At 46.4% G+C, this 17,937-nt stretch overlaps 1 protein-coding gene across 3 annotated transcripts in view; it reads left to right on the forward strand.

The window, feature by feature from the left end:
* Positions 1–17,937, forward strand: part of TBC1D22A (TBC1 domain family member 22A) — a 1,169,061-nt gene that overhangs the window by 268,656 nt on the left and 882,468 nt on the right. For all 3 annotated transcript variants that reach the window (XM_063927120.1, XM_063927118.1, XM_063927119.1), the window contains one exon: positions 7,331–7,401. In XM_063927120.1, coding sequence (XP_063783190.1) covers positions 7,331–7,401 — 71 coding nt within the window. The remainder of the gene's footprint in view (positions 1–7,330; positions 7,402–17,937) is intronic.

A 17,937-nucleotide genomic window follows, 5' to 3' on the forward strand; every position in this document is an offset into this window, starting at 1 on the left:
TACAGATCTTCTTTGTGATGTCGCTCCCAGTGGTAGAGACTGGATTGAATAAAACCAATATATAGGCTTTTACAACTCATTTCTAGAAAAATGTCATCTGTATTCCCATCTGACAGACGTATTATGGCTGTGGGGCCTACACACACCATTTATCTGCACTAAACTGTCTTGCTAGAAGAAATGTACCATTGCATGCCATCATATACAGTCAAACGGAATGAGATTTATGTTGACAAGTGTTAAGGCAGTAAATGGGGCATGGGACATATGGTGTGATTGGGTGACCGTTGAACTGATGATTATTACATATGGTAGGCTCTTTGTTCACTGTGCCCATCACATTTTACATGGGGATCGCGGACCAGTGCTAGATCAGTACGGGGCAGTACGGATGGTGTAATGGTTAGCATTACTGCCTCACAGCACTGAGGTCATGGGTTCGATTCCCAGCATGGCCCTGTGTGGAGTTTGTATATTCTCCTCATTCTTGCGTGGGTTTTCTCCGGGTACTCCGGTTTCCTCCCACAATCCAAAAATATACTGGTAGGTTAATTGGGTCCCAACAAAATCAACCCTAGAGTGAATGTGTGTGTACATGTGATTGGGAATATACTGTAGATTGTAAGCTCCACTGGTACAGGGACTGATGTGAACGGCCAAATATTCTTTGTAAAGCGCTGCGGAATATGTGTGTGCTATATAAATAACTGGTAATAAATAAATAATAGATCAGAACATGCTTTGTTTGTACTGTAAATGGTGGTTTCATTACCGATTTGGTATATATTTACATGCTATTAAAGCCAAATAATACAGTATTACAAATATGTGCTCATATACCTATCCTCAGTACGGCATGTGGTGCGAGACGCCGAACACGAGTGAGCCATTTGAGTGAGCACACAAATGCACAGGATGTATTTTTTTGCCCAAAAATATGTTTAGTCACAATACAATATTACTAGGACGCACCAGAAGACTGCACTTATTAATTTGATGTGTCACTTGTGTATCTGTCTGAGTCTGTATATGAAGTACAATGGATCTTGGCGTGAGAAAAAATAGCGGCCAATACATTGTAGCACTTCGTATGCAGATTTAGAATCCGTTTTACACAGCTATACAAGTGGCACATATCAAATTATTCAGCCCCATCTCCTGATGCGCCCTATGCACATTAGTTTGGGAAAAATATGTCTACATAACATGGGACATGGCATGCTGAGAGGGGTTGTTTTGTGCGACTGGAGCAATAGCATATGAGGACACATCTCCATTGTGTATTGTACATGGTATACTATGACTGGAATTCAATTACACCCGATAAATTACTGCAGATGAAAACATAAGGTAGCCTTGCCATTAAGTTGAATTCCCGACTTCACCTGATAGCCTTAACTATCTATTAAAATACCATGTTAACACGGGTTAACTAGCGTTGACGCACATTATCTGTGTTTTAAAAGTTCACAGATTCATGTTTTAACAGGGTTGCAGCACCCGTTGACCCCCGAGTTATCGGGATTTTTCTTTTCAACCCACTTAGGAAGGTGGTAATTGAGTAGCCCCAGGGGATCATTTAGCCCACTGTAATCTATTAAGGCTAATTGAATCCCGGCATAGCAGTATTAGACATTCATGTAGTATTATGGTTTATTATATTATTATTATTGTATGTGGAAAAAGTGCATACTGTATTAGTATGCTGTTATTCCATGAATATGTTATTTTGGAGGTTGAAAGTTATTTATGTGCAGCACTTTCAGTATGGTCAATGCTGTATGAACAGCTCTGGCACAATTTATTTTTGAGCTAGGGAAATTGTCATTTAGTATTTGCAGCATGGGAGCAGGGCCTGACTGACTTGTTTATGGTAACATTAGTGATCTTGAACCTGTGTTCCTTGGTTCAAGCCCTTGAGGCGCTGATCAGGTTTGAGCTGTCTTTACAACACTCTAAGGAAGGGCATTATTGATCCAGTGTAAAATTTGCCACAGCAGGAAATTACTATGTAAATGCTGATATTACAGCATACTGTTTCTTTTGTTTAAGGACTTTAAGTCCCACTATTAGTTAATAAGAAACTGTGACCAGTAACTATACCACACAGTGCAAGTAATTTCAAATGTAAATACAAAAAGTTTATTTATACAAGCATGTAAGTAAGGAAAAAAAAGTGTTGCTTGTGAAGAAGCACAGAACATAATCATAAATAAGAGCAATTCTCACAATGCACTGTAAAATATGTTGCCATATAGCAGCTGTGAAAAAAATAAATATTGCCTGCAGTGCCATTTAGTATATAACAGGCAATAGGATAGTTTTTTTTCTATTTAGTATTAAACTGCACTTCTACCATATTGAGCTCAGTCGTTTCACTTCTACTGTACATCCATCTTAAAGAACTTTCATGATAGTTAATGCCTTTGGAAACTTACAGATAAGATTGGAAATATTTTCTTCTTGTAATTGAAGCAATTTTGTGTATCTTTTGCCCGATGTATTAGAATCTTTGTAGTGTCTAAATATGTTGCTGGAAATGAAAAGCAGTTACAGAAGGAAAATAAGCAGTGCTTCGTCATAAATACTTTAGAATATTGACTTAAACAGCAGGCAAAGTAGTGATTTAAGGGGAAATATACCTCTTGCCAAAATCCTCATGAATTATGTATGGTTAATGTTGTTATGTCCTTGCACCTCTGCCAGTAGATAATGCAGTGACCTTTCTGGTCATTATTTAGCTGAACTTGGGGATCTGCATTGAATATTGTAGCTTAATTTTTGGTGTTAGTGAAGCCATATTAAAGGAACATGTATTCATACTATACACTTATTCGTGGAAATATTATGTATTGCCAATTCAGGTATAGTGACTGTGCAATGTACTGACCTTTACTGTATGTCTGACCAATGTACTGACCTTTAGTTATAAACCTGATAGGTTAGTAGGTTTTAATATTTTTATTTGGACTTTAAAAATACAAGGGAACAGCTGAAAAATTAAATAACAGTAACACTAACACAGTTCCAGGAGTGTGAAAGGGAACCTTCTGAGGAGGAATAAACAGGGGGAGAGATGGTCTTGCTTGGTTAGGTAGGTGTAATCAACGTATTTACTTCAAACATTTTAAATTTTGCATCATTGTTTGCGGTATAGTTACCCAGTATTTTAATATTGGACTTTAAGAAGAAGTTGGCAGCACAATGGCTCGATTATTAACTTTGCTATCAATGGGGTCATGGGTTCTATTGCAACCAGGGCCCAGTTTGTGTGGACTTTGTATGTTCTCAACGTGCATGCATGGGTTTCCTACTAACCAGAGGAGTAACTAAGGGGGGTCGAGCAGGGCATGTGCCCTGGGCGCCGTGGGAGGTCCAGCAGAAGGGGGCGCCGCCGGCCAGGGCATCATACCTGCTCGGCGCTCCTTAGTTACCTCGCCCGCTGCCCACCACCGCCGTCATTGTGCTGCTGCCAACAACAGAGGGAGGAACTTAGAAGGGGCAGAGACCATCAAGAGTATGATCTCCTGCCCTCCCCTCTTCCTCGACTCCGCATGCACCCCCCCCCCCCCCCCAATGAATACCGGCTGCAAGTAGCGTGTGTGAGCCGCTGCACCCTGGCAGCCCACTGGACACCTGTCCGACCAACTCCGCTACTGACCTCGGAGCAGTTCGGTCTCTGTCCCCCAGGCTGGATGCCGCCACTCTCCCCGCCGGTTCTCCTCTTCTCCCTCCCCACCCAGGCGGCCGCCGGAGCTCTTATTACAGGTACACGGTGGGGGCGTTAATGGAGGGTGCTGGTACGCTGGTGCTTCCCAATGGGGGTTCCAGGCTGCACTCTCTCCTGCATCTCTGTCCCTACTCCCTGCTGCCTCTGTCCCTACTCCATGCTGCCTCTGTCCCTACTCCATGCTGCCTCTGTCCCTACTCCCTGCTGCCTTTGTCCCTACTCCCTGCTGCCTCTCTCTGTCCCTACTCCCTGCTACCATATAAAACGTGTATAACATGCTCTACCTGGCGCAATGTTTATAGAACACTAACTGGCGCAATGTGTATAACGTGTTCTAACTGGCGCAGATGAATGTGTATAACGTACTCTACCTGGTGCAATGTGTATAACATGCTCTACCTGGTGCAATGTGTATAACGTACTTTACCTGGCGCAATGTTAATAACATGTTCTAACTAGCGCTGGTGAATGAGTTTTCATGGCCCATTTTCAGTAGCTATGCTCCTACAAGAATGTGGCCACGCCCATTTTTTCAGCCTTTGGCGCACGCACACAGTTGCTTTTTAGCCTTTTTTTTTCTTCTTCGGGGTGGGGGCACCATTCGTAATCTTGCCCTGGGCCCCAAAAACCCTAGTCACGTCTCTGCTCCCAACAAACCAAAAACATACTGCTGAGTTAAGTGTGTTTCCGTATGCATGTGGCATGTGGTAAGGAATATAGGGGCGGATGTATTAAGCCTGGAGAAGGAATAAAGCAGTGATTAAAGAAGTGATAAGTAGAAGGTAATAATGCCCCAGCCTAACTGTCATTTTTCAAACCCGTAATGATTGGCTGGTGCAATATCACCTTGTACTTATCACTGCTTTATCACTTCTTCAGGCTTAATACATCTGCACCATAGATTGTAAATGCTACAGGAGCAAGAAGTGTTGTGAATGCCTAAAAATTCTCTGCAAAGAGCTGCATAATTTGTGTGCACTATATAAATGTTAATGTAATGATTAAGTTAGAATGACTATCAGAATATTTCTTCAAATTTGTGATTCTTGATTAAGGGTTGCAGTGTCATATTGGTAGGCTTTCATATATGAATTTTCAGGATCAACCAGTAAGTAGCAAGGCGAGTACAGTATGGTTCTCCTCTGTCCTGTGTAAGTGGTATGAAACAGATATGCAGTAGTGGGGTTCGGTATGTTTTTTCAATGGTTAGAATGTAGACATGAGAATGTGAACAATGCCATAATGAATATGTCAACATTTTGCAGCTGTTAACATGTAAGCTGTCGGCAGTTCAACAATGTCAACATTGTGACAGTCACCATGCTGACCATGCCTCACAGTAGGGTGCTATACCTAGATTAAGTAAGCCTCTGATTTGTGATATGTTTTAGGATGAGCCTTAATCGATTGTACTATATTAATGTGCACTTATTACACTGTATATCAATTATCTGTGTGGAATTCTATATTACAGTTTTGTACTTTATTTTTTATTTAACTATTCCTTTGTGCATTACTTGCTGATGCACCTGTGTTTTTTTTTTTTGTGTGTGTGTGTCGCTCATCCATTACGGCTATAAGTGGTTCTGTTTTTAGAATTTAGTTTTTCCCTAAATTAGTATTGATGTTTCAGTATGATACAGTATTTAAGAAGTTACGTTTCACATTATATAAGTTTCATCCTTTAAGATATATATTTTCCCTGTTTTTTCCTTCCCAGCTCTCTTTTGCATTATTTTAAAATGTCCTTTAACAGTAAGTTGAGATTCGCTGAGAGACGAAAGAAACCCTATCAGTAGACACCAATTACTTACAGTATTTGTATCTTCTGATAGGCTCTCAGAGAATCTCAGAGCAGCAGCCCCAGACATAGGGGGTGAGTCAGACCTGATTGTAGATGTGCTAAATTTAGCACATCTCTGATCAGTCACACTGACATGCAGGGGGACGCCCAGCACAGGGCTAGCCTGCTCCGCAAGTCAGTCCCTGCCCCGTCGCACAAGTGCAAAAGCATTGCACAGTGACAATGCCTTTGTACTTCAGGAGTAGCTCCCTACCAGCGCAGCTCCTGCTCGCTGGACGGGAGCTACTTGTCACTGCTCGGGTCGTAGCGGCTGCTTGTGATGTCACGCTGCCACCGCGGCCCGCCCCCCCAATGCTCTGGGCACACCTATGTTGCCCAGATTGTGCCCCACCCTCCCGCCTAGCAACTGCCTCTGCCTATCAATTAGGCAGAGGCGATTGCAGGGCTGTCTGGCATGCGCCGGCATACTGCGGCACCGGCGCATGCGCACTTCAGACCTGATCGCTGCTTTGTGAAAACGCACAGCACCAATCAGGTCTGAATCAGCCCCATAGTGCAGACTGGTGCTACACATGCGTAGTACCACATATTGAAATTTGAGAATATCAATACTTTTCACCTAATCATCCATAATGATTCACATATGCCTCTGCACTTTGCACAGTATGTATGGTTTGTGAGGTGCTGTGTATTTTGCTATGGGTTGCTGACATGTCAAGTGGTGCATGCCCACTGGGTAACATCCTAGGAACAGAAGTGACACCGGTGTACAGCCATGGCAGCTGTCAGAAACCTGGAATGTGAAAGAAACTTCATTACCCATTAAATTGTATAAAAGTAATACAGTATGTAGATGTGTGTGTATATGTGACACAAAGGAAATGGGGTACTAAAGAAGGACAAAAGAAATACCAGCCGATAAGACTATTAGTTACATCCTCCAATCAAGGTACTAATTTTTATGATCCTTTTATGTAGAAGAAGGGAACACAGAAAGGATCTCTGTATTGACCTGTATGCAGAGTTGTATGCATCTCCAGATGTGACCACTCTGTATGTGTGCCTAGTTTGCTACTAGTCATCGCCATCCATTAGTATTTGCACCTTCAGTATACTAGGTGCCAAAGATAACCCTACAAAAAGGCAATTTTTTTGTTGAGGCCAGCTCTACACAACCAAAATTGATCTTTGCCTAACATGAGAACACCCTGTTGCTGTCCAGTTCTGTCTCTTCAGTTGTAAGTGTAGGAGCAATAAAAATGTACGATTTATTTACATGTGCACTTTGCTGGAACATGACAATAAACTGCAAACTTTGTATCGGCCCCAGTGTGATGCATCAAGCCATGGTCAACACATATTTCATCTCTATTAACCTCTATTACAAAGTCATAGTGACAAAAAGGAATTTGTGCATGGCTTGTCATATTGCCAGTCCCAGGAGAGACATCTTATAGTAGGTAAAGTGTATATGTTAGGCGAGGTGATATGGTGGTGTTGCATGCTTCTTGTGTTCATTACCAAGATATGCGAGTTTTCTGTATTACATATTGTTGTTACATTTTTCTCTGGTGTATTTAATCAGGGCAATGGCAGAAGGCATACACAAAATAATATTTTTCAATAAGTGACAAAATCTGTGTTCAAAACCCAGTGCTTTTTTTTTTTAAATGAAGTTCATGTTTCTTTATTATAAGTTGATAAGAACATATAATTGTATTTGAGAAAAGAGACCTAAGTTTGCTGTATTAAGTTTTGATAATCTTTTAGTCACTACTTATACGTTTTTATTCCAGATGAGTTGAGAAAGTTGAGTTGGTCTGGCATTCCCAAACCTGTCAGATCCATAACCTGGAAACTTCTCTCGGTAAGTTAATCCTTGTTTGCTATCACTATATGTTGTGTGTCAGAGTGTGAGGCTTCCTGCAAATTCATGATTTTGTATTCACTTAAAATTGTTTTAAAATGAATTATTTTATTAAAAGATATGCAAGAGGAAGTGTCAGAATGTTTTGAAAAATGTATTGGTTGTCAGTTTTGATTCTCTTTTATCAATGTTTATAAGCAGTGCCTTTTATCTGCCAGTTTTAAACATCTGTACATTTCTTGACTGATTCACTTAGACTGTTCACTCTGGAGAATGTATGAGACGTTATCACTGGATCTCCATCCACTTAACCTCTGTTTAACATTCTGAGCTGTTCATATGAGTGGTTTCCTCTATGCCATAGAAAAATGCCTTCCACAGCTTTCTTTTTTTGGCATAAAATCAAGTGGAAAACAAAGTGTTTACATCAGATTGAGACTAATTTCCAGTGTGAAAATACGTCCCCCTCCTTCCTAATGATAGCTAATCTGTTTGCAGCTTAGTGGATTTTAGTTTGGAATAGAATCCTACATTTTAACTGATTTTAATTGAGAACAGTAAGGAGCATAACATGGAATAATCTTGTACTTGTTCTGTTATTGTTCCCATTCCTTTATGTGTCAAGTTACTTGTGCTTCATTTTAAGGTCAATGTATTATTTGTAGCAATATTAAAATGTTAAACATATAACATTTATTTTCTCTAACGTCCTAGTGGATGCTGGGAACTCCGTAAGGACCATGGGGAATAGACGGGCTCCGCAGGAGACTGGGCACTCTAAGAAAGATTTAGGACTACCTGGTGTGCACTGGCTCCTCCCCCCATGACCCTCCTCCAAGCCTCAGTTAGATTTCTGTGCCCGGCCGAGCTGGATGCACACTAGGGGCTCTCCTGAGCTCCTAGAAAGAAAGTATAGTTTAGGTTTTTTATTTTCAGTGAGACCTGCTGGCAACAGGCTCACTGCATCGAGGGACTAAGGGGAGAAGAAGCGAACCTACCTAAGTGGTGGTAGCTTGGGCTTCTTAGGCTACTGGACACCATTAGCTCCAGAGGGATCGAACACAGGACCCGACCTCGTCGTCCGTTCCCGGAGCCGCGCCGCCGTCCCCATTACAGAGCCAGAAGCAAGAAGGTGGTCCAGAAAATCGGCGGCTGAAGACTTCTGTCTGCTCCAAGGTAGCGCACAGTACTGCAGCTGTGCGCCATTGCTCCTCATGCACACCACACACTGCGGTCACTGATGGGTGCAGGGCGCTGGGGGGGGCGCCCTGAGCAGCAATACTAACACCTTGGCTGGCAAACTGGCACCATATATAGCCCCAGGGGCTATATAGGTGCTTTTTAACCCCTGCCAGAACTTTTACATTAGCGGGAGAAAGCCTGCCGAAAAAGGGGCGGAGCCATCTCCCTCAGCACACTGGCGCCATTTTTCCCTCACAGCTTCGCTGAAAGGAAGCTCCCTGGCTCTCCCCTGCAGTCCTGCACTACAGAAAAGGGTAAAAAAGAGAGGGGGGGCACAAATTAGGCGCAGTATAAATATTTATGCAGCTATAAAGGGAAAACACACTTCTATAGGTGATATCCCTGTGATATATAGCGCTCTGGTGTGTGCTGGCATACTCTCCCTCTGTCTCCCCAAAGGGCTTTGTGGGGTCCTGTCCTCTGTAAGAGCATTCCCTGTGTGTCTGCTGTGTGTCGGTACTGCTGTGTCGACATGTATGAGGAGGAAAATGATGTGGAGGCGGAGCAAATGCCTGTGAATGTGATGTCACCCCCTGCGGGGTCGACACCTGTGTGGCTGGACTTATGGAAGGAATTGCGTGAAAGTGTCAACTCCTTACACAAAAGGTTTGACGACATAGGGCAGCCTGCTACACAGCTTGTGCCTGTTCCAGCGTCTCAAATGTCATCAGGGGCTTTAAAACGCCCGCTAACTCTGGTGACAGATACAGACGTCGACACGGATACCGACTCCAGTGTCGACGATGATGAGACAAGTGTACCCTCCAGTAGGTCCACCCGTTTCATGATTGAGGCAATGAAAAATGTTTTACGCATTTCTGAGAATGCCCCAGGTACCACAAGAAAGGGTATTATGTTTGGTGAGAAAAAACTACCAGTAGTTTCTCTGACGTCCTAAGTGGATGCTGGGGACTCCGTCAGGACCATGGGGTATAGCGGCTCCGCAGGAGACAGGGCACAAAAATAAAGCTTTAGGATCAGGTGGTGTGCACTGGCTCCTCCCCCTATGACCCTCCTCCAAGCCTCAGTTAGGTTTTTGTGCCCGTCCGAGCAGGGTGCAATCTAGGTGGCTCTCTTAAGGAGCTGCTTAGAAAAAGTTTTTAGGTTTTTTATGTTCAGTGAGTCCTGCTGGCAACAGGCTCACTGCATCGAGGGACTTAGGGGAGAGAAGTTCAACTCACCTGCGTGCAGGATGGATTGGCTTCTTAGGCTACTGGACACCATTAGCTCCAGAGGGAGTCGGAACACAGGTCTCACCCTGGGGTTCGTCCCGGAGCCGCGCCGCCGACCCCCCTTGCAGATGCTGAAGATTGAAGGTCCAGAAACCGGCGGCAGAAGGCTTTTCAGTCTTCATGAAGGTAGCGCACAGCACTGCAGCTGTGCGCCATTGTTGTCACACACTTCACACCATAGGTCACGGAGGGTGCAGGGCGCTGCTGGGGGCGCCCTGGGCAGCAATGTATAATACCTTTTATGGCTAAAAAATACATCACATATAGCCCTTGAGGCTATATGGATGTATTAAACCCATGCCAGATATCTCAAACTCCGGGAGAAAAGCCCGCCGGAATAGGGGGCGGGGCTTATTCTCCTCAGCACACAGCGCCATTTTCCTGCTCAGCTCCGCTGTGAGGAAGGCTCCCAGGACTCTCCCCTGCACTGCACTGCTAATTTCAAAAAAGTTATTGGCATTATACCCTTTCCCGCCAGAGGTTAGGGCGCGCTGGGAAACACCCCCTAGGGTGGATAAGGCGCTCACACGCTTATCAAAACAAGTGGCGTTACCGTCTCCTGATACGGCCGCCCTCAAGGATCCAGCTGATAGGAGGCTGGAAACTACCCTAAAAAGTATATACACACATACTGGTGTTATACTGCGACCAGCCATCGCCTCAGCCTGGATGTGCAGTGCTGGGGTGGTCTGGTCGGATTCCCTGACTGAAAATATTGATACCCTGGATAGGGACAGTATTGTATTGACTATAGAGCAATTAAAGGATGCTTTTCTTTATATGCGAGATGCTCAGAGGGATATTTGCACTCTGGCATCGAGAGTAAATGCGATGTCCATATCTGCCAGAAGAAGTTTATGGACGCGACAGTGGTCAGGTGATGCGGATTCTAAACGACATATGGAAGTATTGGCGTATAAAGGGGAGGAATTATTTGGCGTCGGTCTATCGGATCTGGTGGCCACGGCAACTGCCGGAAAATCCACCTTTTTACCTCAGACCCCCTCCCAACAGAAAAAGACACCGTCTTTTCAGCCGCAGTCCTTTCGGTCCTATAAGAACAAGCGGGCAAAAGGACAGTCATATCTGCCCCGGGGCAGAGGAAGGGGTAAGAGAGGACAGCAAGCTGCCCCTGCCCAGGAACAGAAGCCCTCCCAGGGTTCTGCAAAGCCCTCAGCATGACGCTGGGGCTTTACAAGCGGACTCAGGAGCGGTGGGGGTCGACTCAAGAATTTCAGCGCACAGTGGGCTTGCTCACAGGTGGACCCCTGGATCCTGCAGGTAGTATCTCAGGGTTACAGGTTGGAATTCGAGAAGTCTCCCCCTCGCCGGTTCCTAAAGTTTGCTTTGCCAACGTCTCCCTCAGACAGGGCGACGGTATTGGAAGCCATTCACAAGCTGTTTTCTCAGCAGGTGATAGTCAAGGTACCCCTCCTACAACAAGGAAAAGGGTATTACTCCACGCTATTTGTGTTACCGAAGCCGGACGGCTCGGTAAGACCTATTCTAAATCTGAAATCTTTGAACCTGTACATACAGAAATTCAAATTCAAGATGGAGTCACTCAGAGCAGTGATAGCGAATCTGGAAGAAGGGGACTTTATGGTGTCCCTGGACATAAAGGATGCTTACCTGCATGTCCCAATTTGCCCTTCACATCAAGGGTACCTCAGGTTCGTGGTGCAAAACTGTCATTATCAGTTTCAGACGCTGCCGTTTGGATTGTCCACGGCACCTCGGGTCTTTACCAAGGTAATGGCCGAAATGATGATTCTTCTTCGAAGAAGAGGCATAGTAATTATCCCTTACTTGGACGATCTCCTGATAAGGGCAAGGTCCAGAGAACAGCTGGAGGACGGAGTAGCACTAACCCAATTAGTGCTGCAACAACACGGGTGGATTCTGAATTTTCCAAAATCTCAGTTGACACCGACAACACGTCTGCTGTTCCTGGGAATGATTCTGGACACGGTTCAGAAAAAGGTGTTTCTTCCGGAGGAGAAAGCCAAGGAGTTATCCAAACTTGTCAGGAACCTCCTAAAACCAGGAAAAGTGTCTGTTCATCAATGCACAAGAGTCCTGGGAAAGATGGTGGCTTCTTACGAAGCGATTCCATTCGGCAGATTCCACGCACGAACTTTTCAGTGGGATATGTTGGACAAATGGTCCGGATCGCATCTGCAGATGCACCAGCGGATAACCTTATCACCACGGACAAGGGTGTCTCTTCTGTGGTGGTTGCAGAGTGCTCATCTGTTAGAGGGCCGCAGATTCGGCATACAGGACTGGGTCCTGGTGACCACGGATGCCAGTCTGAGAGGCTGGGGAGCGGTCACACAGGGAAGAAACTTCCAGGGAGTATGGTCAAGCCTGGAGATGTCTTTTCACATAAATATACTGGAGCTAAGAGCGATTTACAATGCTCTAAGTCTGGCAAAACCCCTGCTTCAGGGTCAGCCGGTGTTGATCCAGTCGGACAACATCACGGCAGTCGCCCACGTAAACAGACAGGGCGGCACAAGAAGCAGGACAGCAATGGCAGAAGCTGCAAGGATTCTTCGCTGAGCGGAAGATCATGTGATAGCACTGTCAGCAGTGTTCATTCCGGGAGTGGACAACTGGGAAGCAGACTTCCTCAACAGACACGATCCACACCCGGGAGAGTGGGGACTTCATCCAGAAGTCTTCCACATGATTGTGAACCGTTGGGAAAAACCAAAGGTGGATATGATGGCGTCCCGCCTCAACAAAAAACTGGACAGGTATTGCGCCAGGTCAAGAGACCCTCAGGCAATAGCTGTGGACGCTCTGGTAACACCGTGGGTGTTCCAGTCAGTGTATGTGTTCCCTCCTCTGCCTCTCATACCAAAAGTACTGAGAATTATACGGCAAAGGGGAGTAAGAACGATACTCGTGGCTCCGGATTGGCCAAGAAGAACTTGGTACCCGGAACTTCAAGAGATGCTCACGGAGGATCCGTGGCCTCTACCTCTAAGACGGGACCTGCTTCAGCAGGGACCGTGTCTATTCCAAGACTTACCGCGGCTGCGTTTGACGGCGTGGCGGTTGAACGCCGAATTCTAAGGGAAAAAGGCATTCCGGAAGAGGTCATTCCTACACTGGTAAAAGCCAGGAAGGAGGTGACTGCACAACATTATCACCGCATTTGGAGAAAATATGTTGCGTGGTGTGAGGCCAGGAAGGCCCCCACGGAGGAATTTCAATTGGGTCGATTCCTACATTTCCTGCAAACAGGATTGTCTATGGGCCTCAAATTGGGGTCCATTAAGGTTCAAATTTCGGCCCTGTCGATTTTCTTCCAGAAAGAATTGGCTTCAGTTCCTGAAGTCCAGACTTTTGTAAAAGGAGTACTACATATACAGCCCCCGGTTGTGCCCCCAGTGGCTCCGTGGGACCTTAATGTAGTTTTGGATTTTCTCAAATCCCATTGGTTTGAGCCACTCAAATCGGCGGATTTGAAGTATCTTACATGGAAAGTAACCATGCTACTGGCCCTGGCTTCAGCCAGGAGAGTGTCAGAATTGGCGGCTTTATCCTATAAAAGCCCATATCTGATTTTCCATTCGGACAGGGCAGAACTGCGGACGCGTCCTCATTTTCTGCCTAAGGTGGTGTCAGCGTTTCACCTGAACCAGCCTATTGTGGTGCCTGCGGCTACTAACGATTTGGAGGATTCCAAGTTGTTGGACGTGGTCCGGGCATTGAAAATATATATTTCAAGAACGGCTGGAGTCAGAAAGTCTGACTCGCTGTTTATATTGTATGCACCCAACAAGCTGGGTGCTCCTGCTTCTAAGCAGACGATTGCTCGTTGGATTTGTAGCACAATTCAACTTGCACATTCTGTGGCAGGCTTGCCACAACCAAAATCTGTCAAGGCCCATTCCACAAGGAAAGTGGGCTCATCCTGGGCGGCTGCCCGGGGGGTCTCGGCATTACAACTCTGCCGAGCAGCTACGTGGTCGGGGGAGAACACGTTTGTAAAATTCTACAAATTTGATACCCTGGCTAAAGAGGACCTGGAGTTCTCTCATTCGGTGCTGCAGAGTCATCCGCACTCTCCCGCCCGTTTGGGAGCTTTGGTATAATCCCCATGGTCCTGACGGAGTCCCCAGTATCCACTTAGGACGTCAGAGAAAATAAGATTTTACTTACCGATAAATCTATTTCTCGTAGTCCGTAGTGGATGCTGGGCGCCCATCCCAAGTGCGGATTGTCTGCAATACTTGTACATAGTTATTGTTACAAAAAAATCGGGTTGTTATTGTGAGCCGTCTGTTCAGAGGCTCCTACGTTTGTCATACTGTTAACTGGGTTCAGATCACAAGTTGTACGGTGTGATTGGTGTGGCTGGTATGAGTCTTACCCGGGATTCATTATCCTTCCTTATTGTGTACGCTCGTCCGGGCACAGTATCCTAACTGAGGCTTGGAGGAGGGTCATAGGGGGAGGAGCCAGTGCACACCACCTGATCCTAAAGCTTTATTTTTGTGCCCTGTCTCCTGCGGAGCCGCTATACCCCATGGTCCTGACGGAGTCCCCAGCATCCACTACGGACTACGAGAAATAGATTTATCGGTAAGTAAAATCTTATTTTTTCCTGCATCTGAGGAATTAAATGAGGTGTGTGAGGAAGCGTGGACTTCCCCTGATAAGAAATTTATAATTTCAAAACGATTATTGGCAGCGTACCCTTTCCCGTTAGAGGATAGGTCACGTTGGGAAACACCCCCTAGGGTAGATAAGGCGCTGACACGCTTATCAAAGAAGGTGGCACTACCGTCTCCGGATACGGCCACCCTGAAGGAACCTGCTGATAGCTTTTAGGGTAGCCTCCTGCTTTCTATTTACACACACACGGGCATTATATTACGACCAGCGATTGCATCAGCTTGGATGTGCAGTGCTGCTGCTGCGTGGTCAGATTCCCTGTCAGATAATATCGATACCATGGATAGGGACAATATTTTGCTGACGATTGAGCATATAAAAGATGCAGTCTTATACATGCGTGATGCACAGAGGGATATTTGCCGGCTGGCATCAAGAATAAACGCTATGTCCATTGCCTCCAGAAGGGGGTTATGGACTCGGCAATGGGCTGGCGATGCCGACTCAAAGCGGCACATGGAGGTTTTGCCCTATAAGGGGGTGGAACTGTTTGGGGATGGTCTTTCGGACCTCGTGTCCACAGCTACTGCTGGGAAATCGACCTTTTTGCCACAGGCTGCCCCACAGCAAAAGAAAGCACCGTATTATCAGGTACAGTCCTTTCGGCCCCAGAAAAGCAAGAGGGCTAGAGGCTCATCCTTTCTGCCGAGAGGCAAAGTTAGAGGATAAAAGCTGCAACACACAGCTAGTTCCCAAGAGCAGAAGTTCTCCCCTGCGTCCGGTAAGTCCACAGCATGACGCTGGGGCTGCTCAGGCGGACCCGGGTACGGTGTGGGCCCGTCTCAAAAATTTCAGCACACAGTGGGCTCTCTCACAGGTGGATCCCTGGGTCCTTTAAGTAGTACTTCAGGGGTACAGACTGGAATTCGAGACGTCTCCCCCCCGCCGTTTCCTAAAATCTGCCTTACCGGCAACTCCCTCTGCCCAGGGAGGCAGTGTTGGTGGCTATTCAAAAACTGTATTCACAGCAAGTGATTGTCAAGGTACCCCTCCTTCAGCAAGGAAAGGGTTACTATTCCACAATGTTTGTGGTACTGAAACCGGACGGTTCGGTGAGACCCATCTTAAATTTAAAATCCTTGAACACTTATATCAAAAGGTTCAAGTTCAAGATGGAATCGCTCAGGGCGGTTATTGCGAGCCTGGAGGAGGGGGACTACATGGTCTCCCTGGACATCAAGGATGCGTACCTACATGTCCCCATTTACCCTCCTCACCAGGAGTACCTCAGATTTGTGGTACAGGACTGTCACTATCAGTTCCAGACGCTGCCGTTTGGGTTATCCACGGCACCGAGGGTCTTAACCAAGGTAATGGCCGAAATGATGATAGTCCTTCGCAAGAAAGGAGTTTCAATTATCCCGTACTTGGACGATCTCCTGATAAAGGCGAGGTCCAAGGAACAGTTGATAGTAGGGGTAGCACTTACTCGGGAAGTGCTACAACAGCACGGCTGGATTCTCAATATTCCAAAGTCACAGCTGGTTCCGACGACACGTCTTCTGTTCCTGGGAATGATTCTGGACACAGACCATAAGAGTGTTTCTTCCAGTGGAAAAAGCCGAGGAGTTGTCATCTCTAGTCAGAGACATCCTAAAACCGGGACAGGTGTCGGTACATCAATGCACACGAGTCCTGGGAAAGATGGTAGCTTCATACGAGGCAATTCCATTCGGAAGGTTCCACGCAAGGACTTTCCAGTGGGACCTGTTGGACAAATGGTCCGGGTCCCATCTCCAGATAAAACAGCGGATAACCCTATCGGCAAGAACCAGGGTGTCGCTGCTGTGGTGGCTGCAGATGGCTCATCTACTAGAGGGCCGCAGATTCGGAATACAGGACTGGGTCCTGGTGACCACGGACGCCAGTCTTCGGGGCTGGGGTGCAGTCACACACGGAAGAAATTTCCAAGGACTATGGTCAAATCAGGAGATTTCACTTCACATAAATATTCTGGAGCTAAGGGCCATTTACAATGCCCTAAGTCAAGCAAGACCCCTGCTTCAGAACCGGCTGGTGCTGATCCAGTCAGACAACATCACGGCGGTCGCCCATGTAAACAGACAGGGCGGCACAAGAAGCAGGAGGGCAATGGCAGAAGCCACAAGGATTCTCCGATGGGCAGAGAATCATGTGTTAGCACTGACAGCAGTATTCATTCCGGGAGTGGACAACTGGGAAGCAGACTTCCTCAGCAGGCACGACCTCCACCCGGGAGAATGGGGACTTCATCCAGAAGTTTTCCGAATGCTGGTCAACCGTTGGGAAAAACCACAGGTGAACATGATGGCGTCCCGCCTAAACAAAAAGCTTAAAAGGTATTGCGCCAGGTCAAGGGACCCTCAGGCGATCGCTGTGGACGCTCTAGTGACACCGTGGGTGTACCAGTTGGTTTATGTGTTTCCTCCTCTGCCCCTCATACCCAAGGTACTGAGAATAATAAGAAGGCGAGGAGTGAGAACTATTCTCGTGGCTCCGGATTGGCCAAGAAGGACTTGGTACCCGGAACTTCGAGAGATGCTTGCAGAGGACCCTTGGCCTCTGCCGCTCAGACAAGACCTGCTGCAGCAGGGACCCTGTCTGTTCCAAGACTTACCGCGGCTGCGTTTGACGGCATGGCGGTTGAACGCCGGATCCTGAAGGAAAAAGGTATTCCGGAGGAAGTCATCCCTACCCTGATCAAAGCCAGGAAGGATGTCACCGCAAAGCATTATCACCGCATTTGGCGGAAATATGTTGCTTGGTGTGAGGCCAAGAAGGCCCCAACGGAGGAATTTCAACTGGGTCGTTTCTTACACTTCCTTCAAGCAGGTGTGACTTTGGGCCTCAAATTGGGGTCCATTAAGGTCCAGATCTCGGCCCTGTCGATTTTCTTCCAGAAAAAACTGGCTTCACTGCCTGAAGTTCAGACTTTTGTCAAGGGAGTCCTGCATATTCAGCCTCCTTTTGTGCCCCCAGTGGCACCTTGGGATCTCAATGTGGTCTTGGAATTTCTAAAATCACATTGGTTTGAGCCACTTAAGACTGTGGATTTAAAATATCTCACGTGGAAAGTGGTTATGTTGTTGGCTCTGGCTTCAGCCAGACGGGTGTCAGAATTGGCGGCTTTGTCCTGTAAAAGCCCCTATCTGATTTTCCATATGGATTGGGCAGAGTTGAGGACTCGTCCTCAGTTTCTCCCGAAGGTGGTGTCAGCTTTTCACTTGAACCAACATATTGTGGTGCCTGCGGCTACTAGGGACTTGGAGGATTCCAAGTTTCTGGACGTAGTCAGGGCCCTGAAAATTTATGTTTCCAGGACGGCTGGAGTCAGGAAAATTGACTCGCTGTTTGTTCTATATGCACCCAAAAAGCTGGGTGCACCTGCTTC

This window comes from Pseudophryne corroboree, chromosome 6 (assembly GCF_028390025.1).
Source record: "Pseudophryne corroboree isolate aPseCor3 chromosome 6, aPseCor3.hap2, whole genome shotgun sequence".
Classification (NCBI taxonomy): Eukaryota; Metazoa; Chordata; class Amphibia; order Anura; family Myobatrachidae; genus Pseudophryne; species Pseudophryne corroboree.